Raw genomic sequence first — 18,412 nt, forward strand, 5'->3', positions numbered from 1 at the left:
AGGGTGAGCAATGGTCGGACAGTGCTCCCGTAGGCCCGGACTGACCTTCCTGACGGGGCGGCCCCATGACTAATTGGTGCTTTGGCTCAATCGCAGTCAGCACACTTCCTACTCCTGTGGGCCTGTTGAATGGCTCTATTATCTCTGTCAACCCCCCAATCTCTCTCTCTCTCTCTCTCTCTCTCTCTCTCTCTCTCTCTCCCTCCCTCCAGGGTTCCTAACACCCCCCCCCACCCCTCTCCCTTCAGTCTCTCTGTCTGGGCCAGAGGGAGGCACAGTGGGAGTTTAATTGCCTCGTATTTCCATGAAGCCAAGTTCATTACGTTAACAGCTCCGGCCCACGCTGCATACCTCTAACCTGCTGCAATTTGTTTTTGTATTTATTAGGCTGGCAGAGAGGCCGCTCGCCGCTCAGCTTCAGGAATGAGAGCGAGAGAGAAAGAGAGAGAGAGAGAGAGTGGTGTGGTGAGGGAGAAGGTCAGAGGGAGCTCGGCAGGCACAGGCATTCATTGTGATGCACCAGCCGAGCGGCTAAAAAGCATATCAGGGCCGTACGGGCGAGGAACGCAAGGCCTTCTTGATCTAGGAGAAATCAGGGTCGCTGTGGTGGCGACGCAAAGAGACAGGAAGCGGTGACAGTGATGAGGGGAAGGTCAGAGGCAGTGTTGACTCAAAGTGTAAACTTCACTTTCTGAGGGATGGGGGAAACTTTTAGAATAATTTGCCACTTATTTGTGGCAACTTAGACTGGTTTGGTTCACTCCTATCAGGTGACTTTAAAAAACTGCTGCTGGGGGCGCTCTTGGTGGCAGGCATTTCCCATTTCACAGAATTTGGTAGAGATTAAAACAGAGCTAAAGAAGAGTGAATATTAGGCACACATTCGTGTAAGCAAAATGTCAAAATGAATGCTAATGTTGCTCCATATCTACTGGATGCTGCCCCCACATGGTCCAGAAAATGAAAAATTAAACAATGGTGCTTTAATTTTCTGAATACGAAGGTAAAAGATGAAAATGTGTGTCTCTGTCTCTATGTAAACATACAATAGCAAATGACAGCACACTATACTCAACATAGTTGAAAATACACAGATGGATAGTTGGTAGTTATTTAATTTTTACATAACTTAATTTAATGATATGCACAGTGTGAGCACAACAGAAACTGAATAACTAGATTTTATATCTAGTTTACAAGACAGGGCTACAAAATTAGCAGACCACGCTGGACCCCCCTTCAATTCATATGCAAACCATACAGAGTTTAATCAAATAAGACCGACAAACATGCAGTGAAACTGGTGCTTTAAGGCCCCATGGTTATACTGTATAAGGGCCATCACTTTTCAAGGTTGGTAATGCAGCCAATAGGCGTGCAGAAGGAAATGGACAGGAAAGCATTAGACAAGATCCTCTCCCAGCATGATGCTTATTCGTAGCATAATGCAGTAAGTGATTGCATCACACACACACACACACACACACACACACACACACACACACACACACACACTCACACACACACACACACACACACACACACACACACACACACACCCATGTCTCCATTCATGATTTTTCTCTCTGCCCCCCGCCCCCACCCTTCACTAAATGTACAGTGCATGCAGTACTCACACTCAGTCATGACACTTGCAACTCTTTCACAAGCCTGGAATTCCCAGTTTGCCACACATGCTGCACCGACACTCCTCGTATCGCTCTAGAGAAGCGCACAAGCTTCTGAGAATTCTGTATTGCAAAAGTGTGAATCCACCGCAAATCCCTCGGCGTAGTAATTCTGAAACACGGTCATTGCACAAAAGAGAAAGGGGACAATATGTACTCTTTTGTCTCTTGTGCAATGACTGCGATGATACTGTGATAAAACCACAAACTAATATAAGGCAGCAGCGCAAAATGGATGCACTCAAAAACACTCCTACGAAACATGGAGATAAAGAGCAGAAAGAATAAAGAAATAAGAGACACAAAGAGGAAGTTAAGAGAAGAAAACAAGACAATGGAGAGAGCAAAAGAGCAAGAGAGAGAGAGAGAGAGAGAGAGAGAGAGACTGGCCAGCATGAGTGAGCATCTCTGAAAGTGGATATGAAGGCGGATGAGCCATGCCAACCTCCTCTGACCACATTAAGAAAACCTAATGGAACGGCTGGCTCCAAGAGGCCTCGTCATCCATTATCTGACTGTTGCCCCACGCAACCAAATAGGCTCATGGCCTCAGTGGCTGCAGCTCAGCTGTCACACACTACGGTCTCCCTTCTCCCTTGTCTTCTTTCCACAGGCTTTAATGAAAATGATTGGTAAATCAATTGCCTGGTACATAGAGAAGCCAGGGCAATATTGCCTCCACTGGGCCTGTGGCTACAAATCACTGTAAATCATCAGTAGGGGAAACGAAAAGGAGGGTCATATTCTTTTTGTATTGAGAGGCGGCCATCATCTCGGCACACACACACATGATCCATCATTACCGGGTCCTGTTGAGGGAACAACAACGGCTCAAACCCCTCCGAGTCTTTCGGCTCGAAAGTGGAAAATTCAGATGTTGTCTTTTCATTTTGTCCTCTGCACTGTGTGACGTGAATCATATTCTGTCAAATGGTGGTAGGCCGACATATAGGCCTTAGAATATTTACTCTAAAAAGAACTGTGCTCAGTTGCTTTAGGCCTACTTGATATTTCCACTTAATGTTAGACTATACTTTACACTTTCCCTACATTTCAGAAGGAGATATTGTCCTTATCACTCCATGACGTCTTATTTGGCAGCTAAAGTTACATGTTGCTTTACAGATTTAAGATTAAGAAATACAAAAAGAAAATATATAAAAGATGAGCTCATAAATAAGACAAATTGCTTTAAACAAAGCTGCCAGGCTATACAGTAGCCTACATAAAGAAGATAAAATCAGCTTCGCTTGGTGTTTTACGGGCCTCTGCTCATGAACAAGGGGATTAAAGCGGGTGGTAAATGAGTCAGAAGACTTGCTCCATAGGTCTTGGTTAGAAAGACGGCCATTGTGTGCTGATAGTGGTGTCTCCCATGCCAGAAATCTCTCCCTCTTACACCACACCATTGGTATTCTGTGATTCTAACCTTGTCGTTGAGGGATTTGAACACTCCCGTGTGGCTGGTGTTTGAGCAACCTTCCAGTGTGGTGAGAAAATGACAGCATCCCCTGAGAATGGGACGGGGGCAATAAACTGAGGGAGGGCCACTTACACAGGTATGCCACACAGAAATTGCTTACTTACTGCTAGGTAGCTAATCTCTCGTTAATCCACGGTACTTACCCACACACACAAACACACACACTGACTGCACCTTTTGTGTGGTCGCACAGAGGAAGTGTTTTTCTGTGGCTGGGGGTCGGGAGCATAGGTCGGTCTGATTCAGGACATTCCCAGGAGCACTGGGAATAAATGAGGACACTGAACAGCTCATGCACTGTGTGTGTGTGTGTGTGTGTGTGTGTGTGTGTGTGTGTGTGTGTGTGTGTGTGTGTGTGTGCCTTTGAGTGTTCCCTGTAGTGTGAACACAGTCACAGTTTAAGGACGAGTCCACATCAAGTGAAAAATGTGACCTTGTGCATTTTCTGCCGCGCCTCTCTGTGGCATGATTTTGTAATAACAGGATGTTATGAATGTTGTGAAATTAAATACATGTGATGTGAGTGCTGCAGTGCCACACGAGAACCTGAGACAATTGTTTTTTCCTGCTCTCTTCTTTACATTGAGCAATACTTTTCCCTCGATCATGTCAGCGAATCTCCAAATGATAATTTCTCAGTAATGTGAAAATCATAACAATGAGTTTCAGTTGTCTATATTGGTTTTGTGGTTTGTTTTTCGCAGCTGGTCACTTCCACCAGCCTTGGAATGGATTACTCACAGGAAATATGACGCCAAAGTCCATTAAGTAGGATGGCAGGAGTCGCAGGACACATCATATCAGCATTAATCTGCCACTTAGCAGAGCAGCCCCGGGAGCAGGAGGCATGGGAGAAGAGGAGAAGAAGAAGAAGAAGAAGAAGAAGAAGAAGAAGAAGAAGAAGAAGAAGAAGAAGAAGAAGAAGAAGAAGAAGAAGAAGAAGAAGAAGAAGAAGAAGAAGAAGAAGAAGAGAGACAGACAGACAGACAGACAGAGAAACATATATATTTGCAGCTCCTCCTTACTGGATTCATTTCAATTAATTGTTATTTTTCTTTTTTGTATAAAACTTGGGCCAAAAGGTCTAGTTGGAACAAACTATCTTTGGTGATCCCACGACCTTCCTCTGTCTAGCACCATAGGGACAAATGTTCTGTTTTTAAAATGTCCTCTGTCACTCATAAACACACTATTATTTGCTTTATACCTAGGCCTACATATTCATGGCTAATGTTGTAATGTAATGCCAACTGTCAATAAAATGTTAAAAAACAAAACAGTCACAAACAGTATAGGCCTAATCCAAAAGTGCAAGATGTGTCATCAAAGATAGCCTATCTGACTCTTACACAAATAGAAAGATGGAGACTTTCAAGATAGTCTTCTGTATAATTAAATATTTAAACAAAATATGCCAGGAGAGAGCGGAGCGAATGCTGCAAAGACAGAAATGGAAAGTCATTTAATGAATCTAGTGTTTTCTCTTGTTTTTAGATGGATGTTTTTGTACATGGTCATAAACCAAAACATATGCATAAAGTAGCCTATGTTAGTAAAATGTATTTATCCATGGAATATCTTAGTATAGAGATACTGTATATATATCCATAGATAGTATATAAAAGTGTATCATCATTTAGTTTCTGCGGTGCATAGCGCTACCTGGTGTTTAAAAAATAAAACACGACCCTTCAAGTAGCCTATAGCTGTCCTAGATGCCCCCTGAAGGACCCTCGATTCAACTCAGTTTGAAATATTCAATTATGAAGAAACATGGATAATCTAAATTAAAGCGTACTTGTAAATTCACATTACACTGTACTCATTCATTTTGATGAAATGGTCACAACATTGTGTTTGTTGTAGTCCCAGTCCAGAGGTACAGGTCGTCTAGGTGTGTGCCTGATCAAAATTATTCTGTTGACGACAAACGGTAGAGAAGGACCCTGGCTGTCAGTCAGTGAAACCAGCTGAATATATTGTCTTACCGTTTAGCGGCTCGCTCAAAACAAACGCCACGATGTTTGAGGAGGCTAGTGAGATGTTCGATAACATGTTTAAATCCTCGTTCCCGCTCACCTTCATCGTGTTTATCCCTGCGGTGATTATCCTGGTGTCTCCGCTCCCGGCCGAGGCGGCGCACGAGTTCACGGTGTACCGCATGCAGCAGTACGACTTGCAGGGGCAGCCCTACGGTAAGACGACGGGGTCTGTGTATTTGACCATACAGGGAATAAATGTGGACACTGCTGTCAAGTCGCTGAATGAAGACAGCCCCCGGTGTCGTCTCCAGCTGATGTAGTCGCCTCTGTGCAATGACAGCGCGCAGGACTAGCTGCTAATGTAGCTTAGCTATGCTAGGAGCTCATTTCAGCATTTCAGGTCGTTACTCCGTTAAAAAACACTTTAAGAGTCATTATTAAGTATTTGATATATACTTTACTCGTTTTATTAGCACCCTCATTAAAACACCCTTACGTAAAAATGCTGCCAAGAGACACTTACACGAGACAGAGAGGATTCATACAGATCTGTATGAGGGAAACACTGTTAGGTTTTTTTTTGTAATAAAATGTCTTCAATATACAACACAATCCTTTTTAAAAGTCTTTAAAATGTTAAGATATGGAGATATAAAGTGACACTTTGTTATAATAATTATTATTGGCTTTTTAGTTAACCTAAACAAACATCTTACTTTTTGACTGGACCATAGAAGTCCTATATTTTATGCAAAATTGCCCTATGTTGCTTTCTGTAAAACTGGTCTTTCATTTAAAAAAAAAATTTCTTGAATCTGACTTGCTTTATGTTGTGATCCAACCTATTTAAAGTTTTTTAAATGCCAAGATAAGAAGTTCTTGTACTTTACTGTTGTCTTTGAAGATTGTAGCTATTGTATTGTGATCAGTGTGTGTGTGTACGTCCCCTAAGGAACCAGGAATGCCATCCTGAATACAGAAGCCCGTACTGTAGAGGCGGAGGTACTAAGTCGCCGCTGTGTTATCATGCGACTGGCAGACTTCTCGTATGAGGAATACCAGAAAGCGCTGAGGCAGTCAGCTGGTGCCGTGGTCATCATCCTGCCCCAGAACATGTCTGCTGTGCCCCAGGACATTGTACAGGTATTACTACACACGCAAAACGTTGTCTTGTCGGTAAGCAATGAAACATATTCTTCTCCACCTCTAAAAGAATGATTCAAGCAATGTAGCTAAAAAGACACATGTTCAAAGGAGGGTAAATATGCAACCTTTATGTGAATGTGATCTACAGATATACAGTCCAAATAATAATAAAAACCTGATAACCATCAACATTTTTCTCTTCATAGTTTAAGCATGCTGCTGCATTTGATTGAAATCTCATTGTTGGGATTCCTGAGCCATGCCTTTTCAACACAGCCACAGTTAACCACAAGTCTCTGTTTTGGGTTGGGTTTCTTTGGGTTAAGTGCCTTCCTCAAGGGCACCTTGACTTTTACAGGACCATCCCTTTTGATTATTATTATTATTATTAATATTGTCAAAGCATTTCAGTTTGATTTTAAAGAACAAAGACAAAAAAAAGGTTTTAAAGACACAAGTTGCGACTAAAGTGGGATTGTAAGTCTATCTGGAAAGCAGAAGGAGCAGGCATAAATAAGGCTAAATAAAAATGTTGTGACGGTTTGTCTTCTCTTTACCTCTCAAATCATGAGCTATACTTGACTTTTTATTTTTTTATTATTATTATAGAATTCAAAGATTTTCTATTTCCTCTCTCGGATTTAGACCATTGGTATCTCATGCTAACACATGTCATGTACCCGTGTCTTATCTGACTATACAACATGTTGTTCCTGTCTGTTCTTCCCATGCAGCAGTTCATGGAGCTGGAGCCGGAGATGTTGGCCACAGAGACCATTGTCCCTGTGTACTTTGCCATGGAAGACGATGAGCTGCTGTCCATCTACACCCAAACCCTGACCTCCTCCTCCTCACAGGGCTCTTTATCAGCCGCCGAAGGTAATATAAGGAGTGATACCTTCTAGATGGGACCTGTCTGTATTAAACACAGGAATTAAACCGTTACACATTTAAGAGTCAAAAGTATAGTCTTGAAGATTGCTATGTGATGTATGAGCATTCTGCCTGAATGTTGATTTATATAAATGAATGTTTTCTGTTTTCTCTGTAGTGCTGCTGCATACGGCCACAGCCAACGGCTTCCAAATGGTCACCAGTGGAGCTCAGAGTAAAGCTATCAATGACTGGGCAATCACAAGTTTAGAGGTGAGAGTTTTTAGCAACTCACAAGATGGTTTATTGTCATATGCACACTACTTATAGCAGCAGTCATTGGCATTGGAATGATTAAGTCCCAGGCTCCTCTCAACAATGCAAAATTTAAGGAGAAAATGTGCAAGTTCAATTAAAATGGGCGTTCCAATGCTCCACAACTTACATTTTCATTATTTAGTGTAGGTTAAAGACAGAGAATGTGCCAACAGTTTTCCACACACAGAAGTACCCCATAAGCAACGCACATAGGCTTGCAAGATAATGTTATAGAAACATCAGGCCAAGCAGAGGTTAGGTGGTTTGGACAGTTAACTTGTAGCAACAGTGCCCTGGATTTACCTCCTTTTTAATATTTTTTTGTTTTGTGTGAGTTCTTTTAATTGCCATATTTTTTCCTGCGGCTGCTTGAACCAGTTTCCTCCCATAGTCAACAGGCTGTGCACATCGTTAATTGTTCCTTATGGAGATATCATAATCCTTTTGCAAAATATCTAAAACGCTCTTTTGTTTCCCAGTTGGTGAGGATTCAGAATGAAAATTAAATTTCTGTATCTTGGTAGGTTTTTAGTTGGAGGATATCAATTGCTTTAAAAAAAATGATGCTGCAGTTGTCGTTAGCGTTGTGTAGCCTAAACTGTGTAGCATGTAGTCCCAGCATGTGCGATCAAAGAACCCCAGAAGGCCAATTTGCTAGACGTAGCACTGTTCTGAAGGTATTTCCCTAATCCTTAAAGACTCCGGCTGAAAAAGTTTTTCATATGTTGCACAATAAAGATTTTAATCTATTTCTCAAGTCATATGTTTGAGATAAGGGTTAAAATGCTCTGTGACTTAAATGTAATGGTAACCCATTAAAGCACAAACTGGGGATAGGCCAGGGCAAGTAATGTTTATTTGGGGCATTGATAAGAAGAACTTTAGGCATGTTTTGTGGCCGCTAGCCAAGGTGATATGCTCATAATTTAAATAAGGGCATTTACAAGACACACATTTGAGTAGGCTTTGCTTAAGAAAAAGGCTTCACAAATGTTCCCCCATCTTCAAATGCTCCAGAAGAAAAGAGTCTCCTCTGGTGCCTGAAGCTTTGATGGTCAGTCTTGTGTTATTACATGGGAGTAGTATTGTGTCTCCTGCCTGATATCTCTGTTCCCAGTGAGGATTTTCCGCAAATGTGTGAAGCCATGAATCCCAGAACAAAAAAAACAGTTGTGTGGACATACAACCTTAATTGAAAACAAATTAAAATCTACAAGGATTTACACCCACTATCTAGCCTGGTGGCGTGACGGAACTAAACGTTGCTTGGTGTTAAGTGTTTTTTTTCTTTTTTTCTTTTTAGTTTAACTGTTAATCCATTTAGCATACTTTTACGCTTTTAACAAGGGTATTTCATCTGTTTTCATTAGGACATTACAAGATTCTGTTGCTGCAGTATTTTACAGTATCTCACAAAAGTGAGTACACCCCTCACGTTTCCTCACACTGATGGATCGACTGGTCAAGCATGTCTCCAGACCTAAACCCTATTGAGCGGGAGGTGGAGGAGCGTAACTCCATGTTCAAGAGGGTTAAGGCAGTGCTGGAAAATAATGGTGGCCACACAAAATATTGACACGTTGGGCCCAATTTGGACAGTAAGACTTAGGGGTGTACTCACTTTTGTTGCCAGCACTTAAGACATAAATGGCTGTGTGTTGAGTAATTTTTAGGGGACAGTAAATTTACACTGTTATACAAGTTGTACACTGACTACTTTTACATTGTATCAAAGTTGTATTACTTCAGTGGTGTCCCATAAAAAGATATAATGAAATATTTGAAGAAATGTGAGGGTTGTGCTCACTTTTATGAGATACTGTATGTCCCCTTTTGTGTCCTGTAGGAATTTTGGAAGCCGGCTTTGACCCCTGTTTGACATAGTTTAAGAAAAATATATTTTGAGTCAGAAACAGCATCAGCAGTGAATTGTGTGGTTTAAGACACTCTAATCTGAGCTTCATGTTTAACACCAGAAGGAACAAGCTGTTTAGTCACACTGCAGGGGATCAGACTGAGGTTTTCCCTCTGTGGTCAGGAGGTGGACTATGACTGTAACCCACTGCCAGCGTCAAGTTTAACATGCACAGTGCTTCTCTCTGCTCTCTCTTTTCTACAACCTTGTCTAATGGCTCTGTTTTGATTCACCAGGGTCGTCTGGCTGGAGTTGGAGGAGAGGACCTGCCTACCATTGTCATAGTTGCCCACTACGACTCCTTTGGCGTTGCTCCGGTGTGTTCACTCAATGCTCCTTTTTCTGCAATGAATAAACGTATTCAAAACTTACAGGGAATTACTCACACTACTCTGTATTGTGTTTGCGCTGAAAAAAAAATCCAGTGTGAATACACAGCGTAGGCCCTGTAAACGGGCATGTTGCTAGCTACGATGGGCCCCTTTTGTTTACGTACCAACTTACAGAGCTGTGTATTAAATCTAGATTTTTTTTTTTTTACAGTGCACAAACGGTAAGAACAGGTAGGGGATCTCGATGAGATATTCACAGATTTTGACAAAGTGATTTTGACAACAAGCGTTCTCCAGAATTGCTGAGACTACCTTTTTAAGCAGCTGCCGTACGATTCATTATTTATTTTATATAATTTATTTTATTTATATTTATTTATTTGCCAAGTTTATGAGTCCTTTTTCAGCAGCAGGTCAGGATATAAAACGGTGATGCAACAAGTCTGTCAGTAAAAAGGAAGCCAAACAGGAAAGTAATTGGACTGTGTGTGTGTTGGTTGTGTCCAGTGGCTGTCATACGGAGCCGACTCAAACGGCAGTGGGGTGTCCATGTTGCTAGAGCTGGCCCGTCTCTTCTCCAAACTTTACACCTACAAGAGGACACACGCTGGGTGAGTGATGGTCATATTTTGGAAAACATTTAGTGTGGCTCAGGCTGTATTCTAAACATTCACTTTAATGCCTATTGTATATACAGTCATATGAAAAAGTTTGGGAACCCCTCTCAGACGGCATTATAATTGACTCTGCTTTCACAAAAAAAAATATAAAAGTGGTATGTCTTTAATTTACCAGGAACAGCTAAGTACTGGGATGTTTTCCAAACAAAGATTTTTTGAAAAGCAGTATTTGGTTGTATGAAATAAAATAAAATGTGAAAAACTGGCTGTGCAAAAATATAGGAACCCTTGTGGTTTTGTTGATTTTAATGCCTGTAACAGCATGTAAAACTGATGACTTTAAACACAAAGTTGGTTGGATTATGTTGTTAAGCCTTGAACCTCATATAAATGTATGTTTAATCATGAGAAAATGTATTTTAGGTGCCTAAATGCAAGTTGCACTTCTCTTTGACTCTCTGCTGAAGTGAGACAGAATGGGATCATCAAAACAGCTCCCGAAAGATCTGAAAAACAAAGATTGTTCATTGTCATGGTTTAGGGGAAGGCTACAAGAAGCTTTCCCAAAGGTTTCAATTGTCAATTTCGACTGTAGGGAACGTTGTCAGGAAATGGAAGGACACAGGCATAGTGGCAGTTAAACCCAGGCATGGAAGACCAAGAAAAAAACAGGAGCGGCATAGGTGGAGGATTGTGAGAATGGTTGCACACAACCCACAGATCACCTCCAAAGACCTACAAGAACATCTGGCTGCAGATTGTGTATCTGTACATTGTTCAACAATTCAGCGCAATTTGCACCAAAACATCTGCTTTTTATAAAGACCAAATAACTTAATTTTTGTCTCATCAGTCCAAAGCATTTTCTTCCAATATGAAGCTGGCTTGTCTAAATGAGCTTTTGCATACTCCATGCAACTGTATCTGTGGTGTGGGCGCAGAAAGGGCTTCCTTCTCATCACCCGGCCATACAGATGTTTTGGTGCAAATTGCACTGAATTGTAGAACCATGTACAGATACAAAATCTGCAGCCAGATATTCTTGCAGGTCTTTGGAGGTGATCTTTGGGTTGTGTGCAACCATTCTCACAATCCGCCGCATCTGCCGCTCTTGTACTTTTCTTGGTCTGCTAGACTTGGGTTTAACTGCAACTGTGCCTGTGTCCTTCCATTCCCTGACAACGTTCCTTACAGTAGAAATTGACCATTTAAACCTTTGGGAAAGCTTCTTGTAGCCTTCCGCTAAACCATGACAATGAATAATCTTTGTTTTTAAGATCTTTTGGGAGCTGTTTTGATGATCGCATTCTGTCTCACTTCTGCAGAGAGTCAAAGAGAAGTGGAACTTGCATTTAGGCACCTAAAATACCTTTTATCATGATTAAACAGACCTTTATATGAGGTTCAAGGCTTAACAACATAATCCAACCAATTTTGTGTTTAAAGTCCTCAGTTTTACATGCTGTTACATGCATTAAAATCAGCAAGACCACAAGGGTTCCCATATTTTTGCACAGCCAGTTTTTCACATTTTATTTAATTTCATAAAACTAAATACTGCTTTTCAAAAAATCTTTGTTTGGAAAACATCCCAGTACTTACCAGACATACCACTTTTATCTTTTTTGTGTGAAAGCAGAGTCAATTATAATGCTGGCTGAGAGGGGTTCCCAAACTTTTTCATATGACTGTATGTATGATGAGAAGTAGACTTGATTGCTGCCCTGAGTGGTTCATCTGAACATAAGATAAAGTCTCACTTGTTCTGTCCATCACATCTGTTACAGTTAGTGTCCTGCTCCACATGCTTTTCCAGAACTACCTTGAACATTATCTGTGATATGAATCGCAATGTTTAACACTTAGGGCAGTCAATAATATGGTACTGGCTCATGCTTATGTTTAAATGTACTTGGCAGTAGCAGAGTGGAAGGATCACTTCTTAAAGAGAGTTGATCGTAAAGGAGTAATGGACGTTACTTTAAATTCTATGTGTAAGATGATAAAACTCTGATCTCTATTTGTCTTCATCAGGTTCCCTCAGGGGACTCATTTGACTAATCTGTGAATCCTGTTGTGTGCTCAGGTACAACCTGCTGTTCTTTGTGTCTGGTGGGGGGAAGTTTAACTACCAAGGCACCAAACGTTGGCTGGAGGACAATCTGGACCACACAGGTAGCCTTTTTAGCAGTCTCATACAAAGATTACAGAGGTGAATGTAGCAGCAAGTATTCAAGCTACTGGATTTTGTTCAATATACATTTTTTAGGGCTGTGATATAATTGTAATGCAATACTCAAAATCTGAATAAAGACAACTTGTTTTCAATAACTTACTTTTTAAATGCTAGATTAAGAGAAATACAAGACCAATTTATTTCCAAACCAGTAAAAATAGATTCATTTTAACCGAGCAGAGCTAGTTGGGTCGGATTGGCTCAGAGCGTGACAGCTCGCTTCTTAAAATCTGGGTGGTGTTTCTACAGCCGACCCTATCCTTGTGGTAGGGCGGGGTTCAGACGTGACAGCAATAGCCGCCACTAGAATATGGGTCAAAGAATCCAGTGCACTTCTTTTTCTTACGCTCTGTCTTTCAATTTTTGTTGACGTTCATACCTCTCTGTCCCTCGGCCTGCAGACTCCAGTCTGTTGCAGGACAACGTAGCCTTTGTGCTGTGTCTGGACACCCTGGGGAACGGGGACTCTCTGCACCTCCATGTGTCCAAACCTCCTAAAGAGGGAACTCCTCAGCATACTCTGCTCAAGGAGCTAGAGATGGTAAGAACCCCTAAAGCTTGATGTCACTGAAATCCCTCAAGATTAACTACGACCTTGGAAGTAAACACGTCAGAACAAGCTCTTATTTCAGATCAGATGTGTAGCTCTATATTAATCTCATAACCTATATAGAAAGTTAAGCGCTTGTGCACACTCAGCGATATCTGACTTTTTGACGTTGAAGATATTTATGTGTGTGTGTGTGTGTGTGTGTGTGTGCGTGCTTTTTTTTGGGACAACAAATACATAGATAATTAATCAGTTCAGTTAAAAAAAAAAAAAAAAATAGATGTATCTGTGAATTAAAAAATCGCAGCGTTGTCACAGGCACGGAACAATACTGTTCTAGTGGGTAATAATTTTTTTCTGTACCTCTCGTTTCCCTCTCAGGTGGTTTCCAGTCAGTACCCAGAGGTCAAGTTCTCCATGGTCCACAAGAAAATCAACCTTGCGGACGACATGCTGGCCTGGGAACACGAGCGCTTCGGGATCCGCCGGCTGCCCGCCTTCACCATGTCCCACCTGCCCTCCCACCGCCTGGCACAGCGCTCCAGCATCATGGACGTGCGGTCAGTGTCCCCCTCCTCTCGCCACGGAGCGGGAGAGCTCCCTGCTGGGTGGGTTAATTACTGCAAGTCTCTCAATCAACAAAGGAAAAAGGGTTTCCATGGTAGCCGGCTGTCACTTCCATCCATGTCATCCATCGGTGCTCCTCTAGACCCATTCCTCCCCAGCTCTGCTTTTATTCTTTTTCATTTTTTCGGATATGGGATTGGCATGTGAGATTTTGGGTTTATGAGTTTGGCATTAACACATTTTTGTCTTTTTCACTTTCCATTAATCTTATACTTATCTAATTATTCTGTTGCCAGAAATCTTTCTGTTTCCGTCTAGTTAGTAAACCCATTTATTTGCTATGTGTTTTTTCACTTGACCTATAGGTGGATTTGGTATTTGTCTTCTTTCCCTAAACTACTTGCATTTCTGTGTGTGTGTGTGTGTGTGTGTGTGTGTGTGTGTGTGTGTGTGTGTGTGTGTGTGTGTGTGTGTGTGTGTGTGTGTGTGTGTGTGTGTGTGTGTGTGTGTGTGTGTGTGTGTGTGTGTGTGTGTGTGTGTGTGTGTGTGTGTGTGTGTGTGTGTGTGTGTGTGTGTGTGTGTGTGTGTGTGTGTGTGTGTGTGTGTGTGTGTGTGTGTGTGTGTGTGTGTGTAAACAGAGGCGCTGTAATCGGTTTCACATCTCCCTATTACATCTCCCTATTATTGCTCAGGGTTTCTGGTCTCTCTCCAGGTGCTTTTTGGGAGTGTTTCACCTCCTCTAACTGTCTGAATGCTCGTTTGTGTCTCACAGGCCTCATGTAGATGTGCAGAAACTCAGCAGGAACACCAAGATAGTCGCAGAGGCGTTGGCCAGGGTCATATACAACCTCACTGAAAAGGTAAAGGCTCAGATGGGGGGTGAAAAAAGTGCTAACACTAGAAACAGTCTCCTTTCTGCCTCTGTGGTGTGACACTGTTGCTGTTCTTGTACTCCCCAGGGCGCTCCCACTGACCTGCAGATCTTCACTGAACAAATGGTAGGTCTTTGAACACATCAGCATCTCTGCCTTGTGTTATAGGCTGATTTCACAGGACTGATAGGAGGTAACGTTGCTCATACTGCACTGTATGTAAAGCCTCTGTTATGACAGGGCACCAAGGGGGTCTTGAAAGTACTGAATTTCACTGACATAGTATTGAACCTCCTTTACCCTGGTCTTACATTTTTTGATTGTCCTTTTGAAGGATAAAATAAATACTTGGAGAGGGGTCTGTATGTGACAAAAAAGGTACTTTTTGATTTTGTTAAGTGTATACATACACATGGATTTGAATTTATAATAAGTATTCTTTATTAAAAGTACCTTTTTTTTAAAAATGCATCAGAATTTTCATTCTATCCTTCCTACTTTACCAGTATGGCCTTGACGTTGGCATTCAATTTCATTTGAACTGACATTAATAACGTATTAAAAAGTCTTAAACTGAACTTTGAATGATCTAACTCCTTGTCTTTCTGTCAGCAGGTACAGGAGGAGCAGCTATCAGCGGTGGTGGACTGGCTCACTGCTCAGCCCCGGGCCGCTCAGCTGGTGGACAAAGACAGCAACGTGGTGTCCACCCTGGAGTATCACCTCGGACACTACCTCAAGGATGTCAAGAGACACTACGTCAAAGCCGACAAAAGGTCAAAGGAAAACACTGAAGAAAGAGGACAGATTTACTTTATTTAGTGTGTGCTTGGTATGCAGGAGAGTGAAGCACTAACACCAGGACAAGTTTTAGGATTACATTTGTCTGTATCAGCTCGATTTCTGTGCATAATCAATTAAACCAATGGCCAAAAAATATGTTGTCACAAAATGTCAAACCTTAATTAGTCTTACCTATATATATTTCCAAGAACTAGTGTATAATGTGGATTTTGGCCTGTTCTTTTCTCAAGATGTCAAAGTAACAACTTTTCTCTTCCTCGTCCTCAGAGATCCAGAGTTTGTATTCTATGACCAGTTGAAGCAGACGATGAATGCTTACAGGTATGCTGTAATGAGCTCCTCTCAGATCCTTTGGTTCAGTTCATAGTGATTGACTGTAGCTTTAAAAACAGCCTGAGGCCATCACTTCATGTCAGAGATCACTTTGATTGTGATTTTCCTCTAATAATCACTCCTCCCTTCTCTCTCTGTGTATCTCACTCTGGTGACTGTCTCTACCTCGCAGAGTGAAGCCTGCTATTTTCGACCTGTTGCTGGCCGTCTGCATTGCAGCCTACTTAGGGTTGATGTACCTAGCTATCCAGGTAGGTCACTGTGTTCATGCAGCAGCCTGTAGGCGCCTGTCACATGCACCACTTTTCGTAAACATGTTTAAAAATTAATTAAATGTAAATGTTTCAAGTCTGAAAAAAGGGTGTATGGGCAAATATTTGTGGTTAGTTTTTGTCTGGAAACATGATATTAACTGTCTCTTGTCTTCTGGTCCTTTTTCTTGTCTTTACAGAACTTCGGAGTCTTGTACAGCATTGTCCGTAGAATCACCCAACCCAAGACAAAGACCCATTAAGGCTCACAACACCTTTTTTTTTTTACCCCCTCCCCCCCCTCAAAACCAGAACCTTTTGCCAGTAAGAACACGGAAGCTGGGTCGAGCTGCTGTTTCTCATGAGGGTGTTCAAACCAGCGGAATCACTTCCATTTCCTTCATCCCGATCAACAAACTATATGATGTCAGATCCTGTCCTGCTGCCAACTTAGTCCATTTGGTCTTAACGGACCAGAATAATCAGGAATCATTTTTTCACTCCCCATTTTATCTTGAACACAGAGGTCTTGTTATTCATTTGTGATAATCCCTCCCAGAAATGTTTCAATATCTCTTCCGAGGGGCGTAGAGCATTTGTCCGCACCTGTGAGATCTAGATGAGGTGAAGTAAATCTCTGACGTTGCTGATCGCTCTTCATTCCTCCTCCTCAGCAGCATACTATATGAGTGATTGCTCTGCCAAACTGATGTCAATGTGTTGTCCCGCAGAGTATAACCCAGATTTTCTGTATAGTAGCCTCATTGTTAAAGGATAAATCCACTTCATAACGCAATACTCGCAATCCCATGAAAAACACAAGTGTTATCGGCCACTGTGCTCATTCTTACTCTGCATACTGACTATGTAGAGACCTCAGCATAAATCCACCCGGGCAAAAATGCCTTCTAATGTTCAGATTTCTGTTAGAAAACAAATAGGGAATTTCATACTAAAAGGTTAACACTAGAAAAAAAAGCTGTTAAAGAGCTGGATCAGTTCGTCTGACGCTGGAGCGTCAGACGAACTTAAGAATGCATTTATGCACAGGAAGGACTGTTGAGTTTGTCTTCCATGTATTAAGGGCTGCCTCTAATAATAATTTTCATTCTCTCTATGAATTAATCCATCACTAAGACTATATGTTCATGCTCATTGCTGGCATTCAGATTGCACTTTGTCAGACTTACAGACCAAAACACAAACCTATTCAGTTTACTTAGTGTAAAATATAGGAAGGCTGAAAATGTTTTGCCCGATAAATGACTAAAACCACTAATTGTCAACATATTGGTCGATTTCATTTTGTCGATCAATTTATGTACTTGTGGTTTCAAGCCTACACAGTGAAGTGGTGCTAGAAAGGTAGCTCCTCAGAGCCAGTTTGGTGTGGGAAGAGTGAGCACAGGCCGATAGCTCTTAGCTAACACGTGGGCATAGCAAAGTACTGTGTTAAGACTCAGTGAAAATGACTCCTGACATAAATATCGTTTACGGATGAGACGATTTGTCTTACTAAAATGTGAAGTAGAGATTAGATGATCGTAACTGCATCGCCTTGGTGGTGAATTGATTTAAAATTAGCATTTGGTTAAATTGGGCGAAATAATTGCTCACTAAATAGTTAGTATGTAATAACCCTCACCCCAAAAATGTCTCCACGTTTATTAAAGATAGTCATAAAGATTTTAAGCCGATTTCACCTTGAAATTCTCCTTATAACTTAGTGTGACCTTTTCCTGTAGTCCAGGTTTGTTTCCTTTTGCTGTGTCTTACTTTTTTTTTTCGAAATACTTTTTTAACAATTTTGAATTGATAAAAAAATAAATCCTGCTAGCGACATTCACTTACCTAAAAGCATTTCAGAAGTGCTTGGTGTGCGTGTGAGTACTACGTCAACACATCAGTACGAGATAGCCCACTTTTTTTATCAGTAGAAACAATTTGACATTTTGCTGACTGATGCAATAATGTGATTTTGACACAAACACATTTTTAAAGCTGTGTTAAGATCTAGGTTGAGCCAGTACTGCAGTATTTTTACACTGGACGTCTTAAAATGGGCAATAACACAAAGGGTGTTAAATAAACGATGGGGAAGATATCCTAAACACTGGCTTTCTCTCTGCCCTGGTCTTGCCTTGTGGGTGAATGATGTTCATTTGCTGTTTTGTATTTTCCATGTTTCACTGCATGATGTTTGACCCCCTATTTCTTTTGACAGGATTTTTTTTTTTACCAACATGAGGGAAAATACTGTGTGGTACATATGATTTTTTTTATTTATTGAAGCGGTTGGTTTTCATTTGTGCACTGAAGTGAATTCTCCTCTGGTCTGAACTCTGTTTCGCCTCATCCACAAACACTTGATCTTTGCAATGAAAATGATATCAGTTGTGATAAAAAAAAAATTAAATTAAAAGAAACCACAATCACACGTCT

General features: G+C 41.3%; 1 protein-coding gene across 4 annotated transcripts; it reads left to right on the forward strand.

The window, feature by feature from the left end:
- The first annotated feature begins 5,105 nt into the window (after window positions 1-5,105).
- ncln (nicalin) lies at window positions 5,106-18,386 on the forward strand. Of its 4 annotated transcripts, none has more exons than XM_080032307.1 (15): window positions 5,106-5,366; window positions 6,106-6,296; window positions 7,034-7,178; window positions 7,351-7,445; window positions 9,642-9,722; window positions 10,245-10,348; window positions 12,444-12,532; window positions 12,995-13,134; window positions 13,525-13,751; window positions 14,483-14,570; window positions 14,670-14,708; window positions 15,195-15,358; window positions 15,654-15,707; window positions 15,892-15,970; window positions 16,171-18,386. In XM_080032307.1, exons 1-15 carry the CDS (start codon window positions 5,192-5,194, stop codon window positions 16,231-16,233), a joined length of 1,734 nt encoding a protein of 577 aa, XP_079888433.1. In that variant the 5' UTR covers window positions 5,106-5,191; the 3' UTR covers window positions 16,234-18,386. The 4 variants fall into 4 exon arrangements, with proteins under 4 accessions (XP_079888433.1, XP_079888434.1, XP_079888435.1 ...); XM_080032308.1 differs by having other exon boundaries at window positions 15,198-15,358; XM_080032309.1 differs by having other exon boundaries at window positions 13,525-13,703.
- The last annotated feature ends 26 nt before the right edge of the window (window positions 18,387-18,412 follow it).

The sequence above is a fragment of the Ammodytes marinus genome, assembly GCF_949987685.1.
Source record: "Ammodytes marinus genome assembly, chromosome: 8".
NCBI lineage: Eukaryota > Metazoa > Chordata > Actinopteri > Uranoscopiformes > Ammodytidae > Ammodytes > Ammodytes marinus.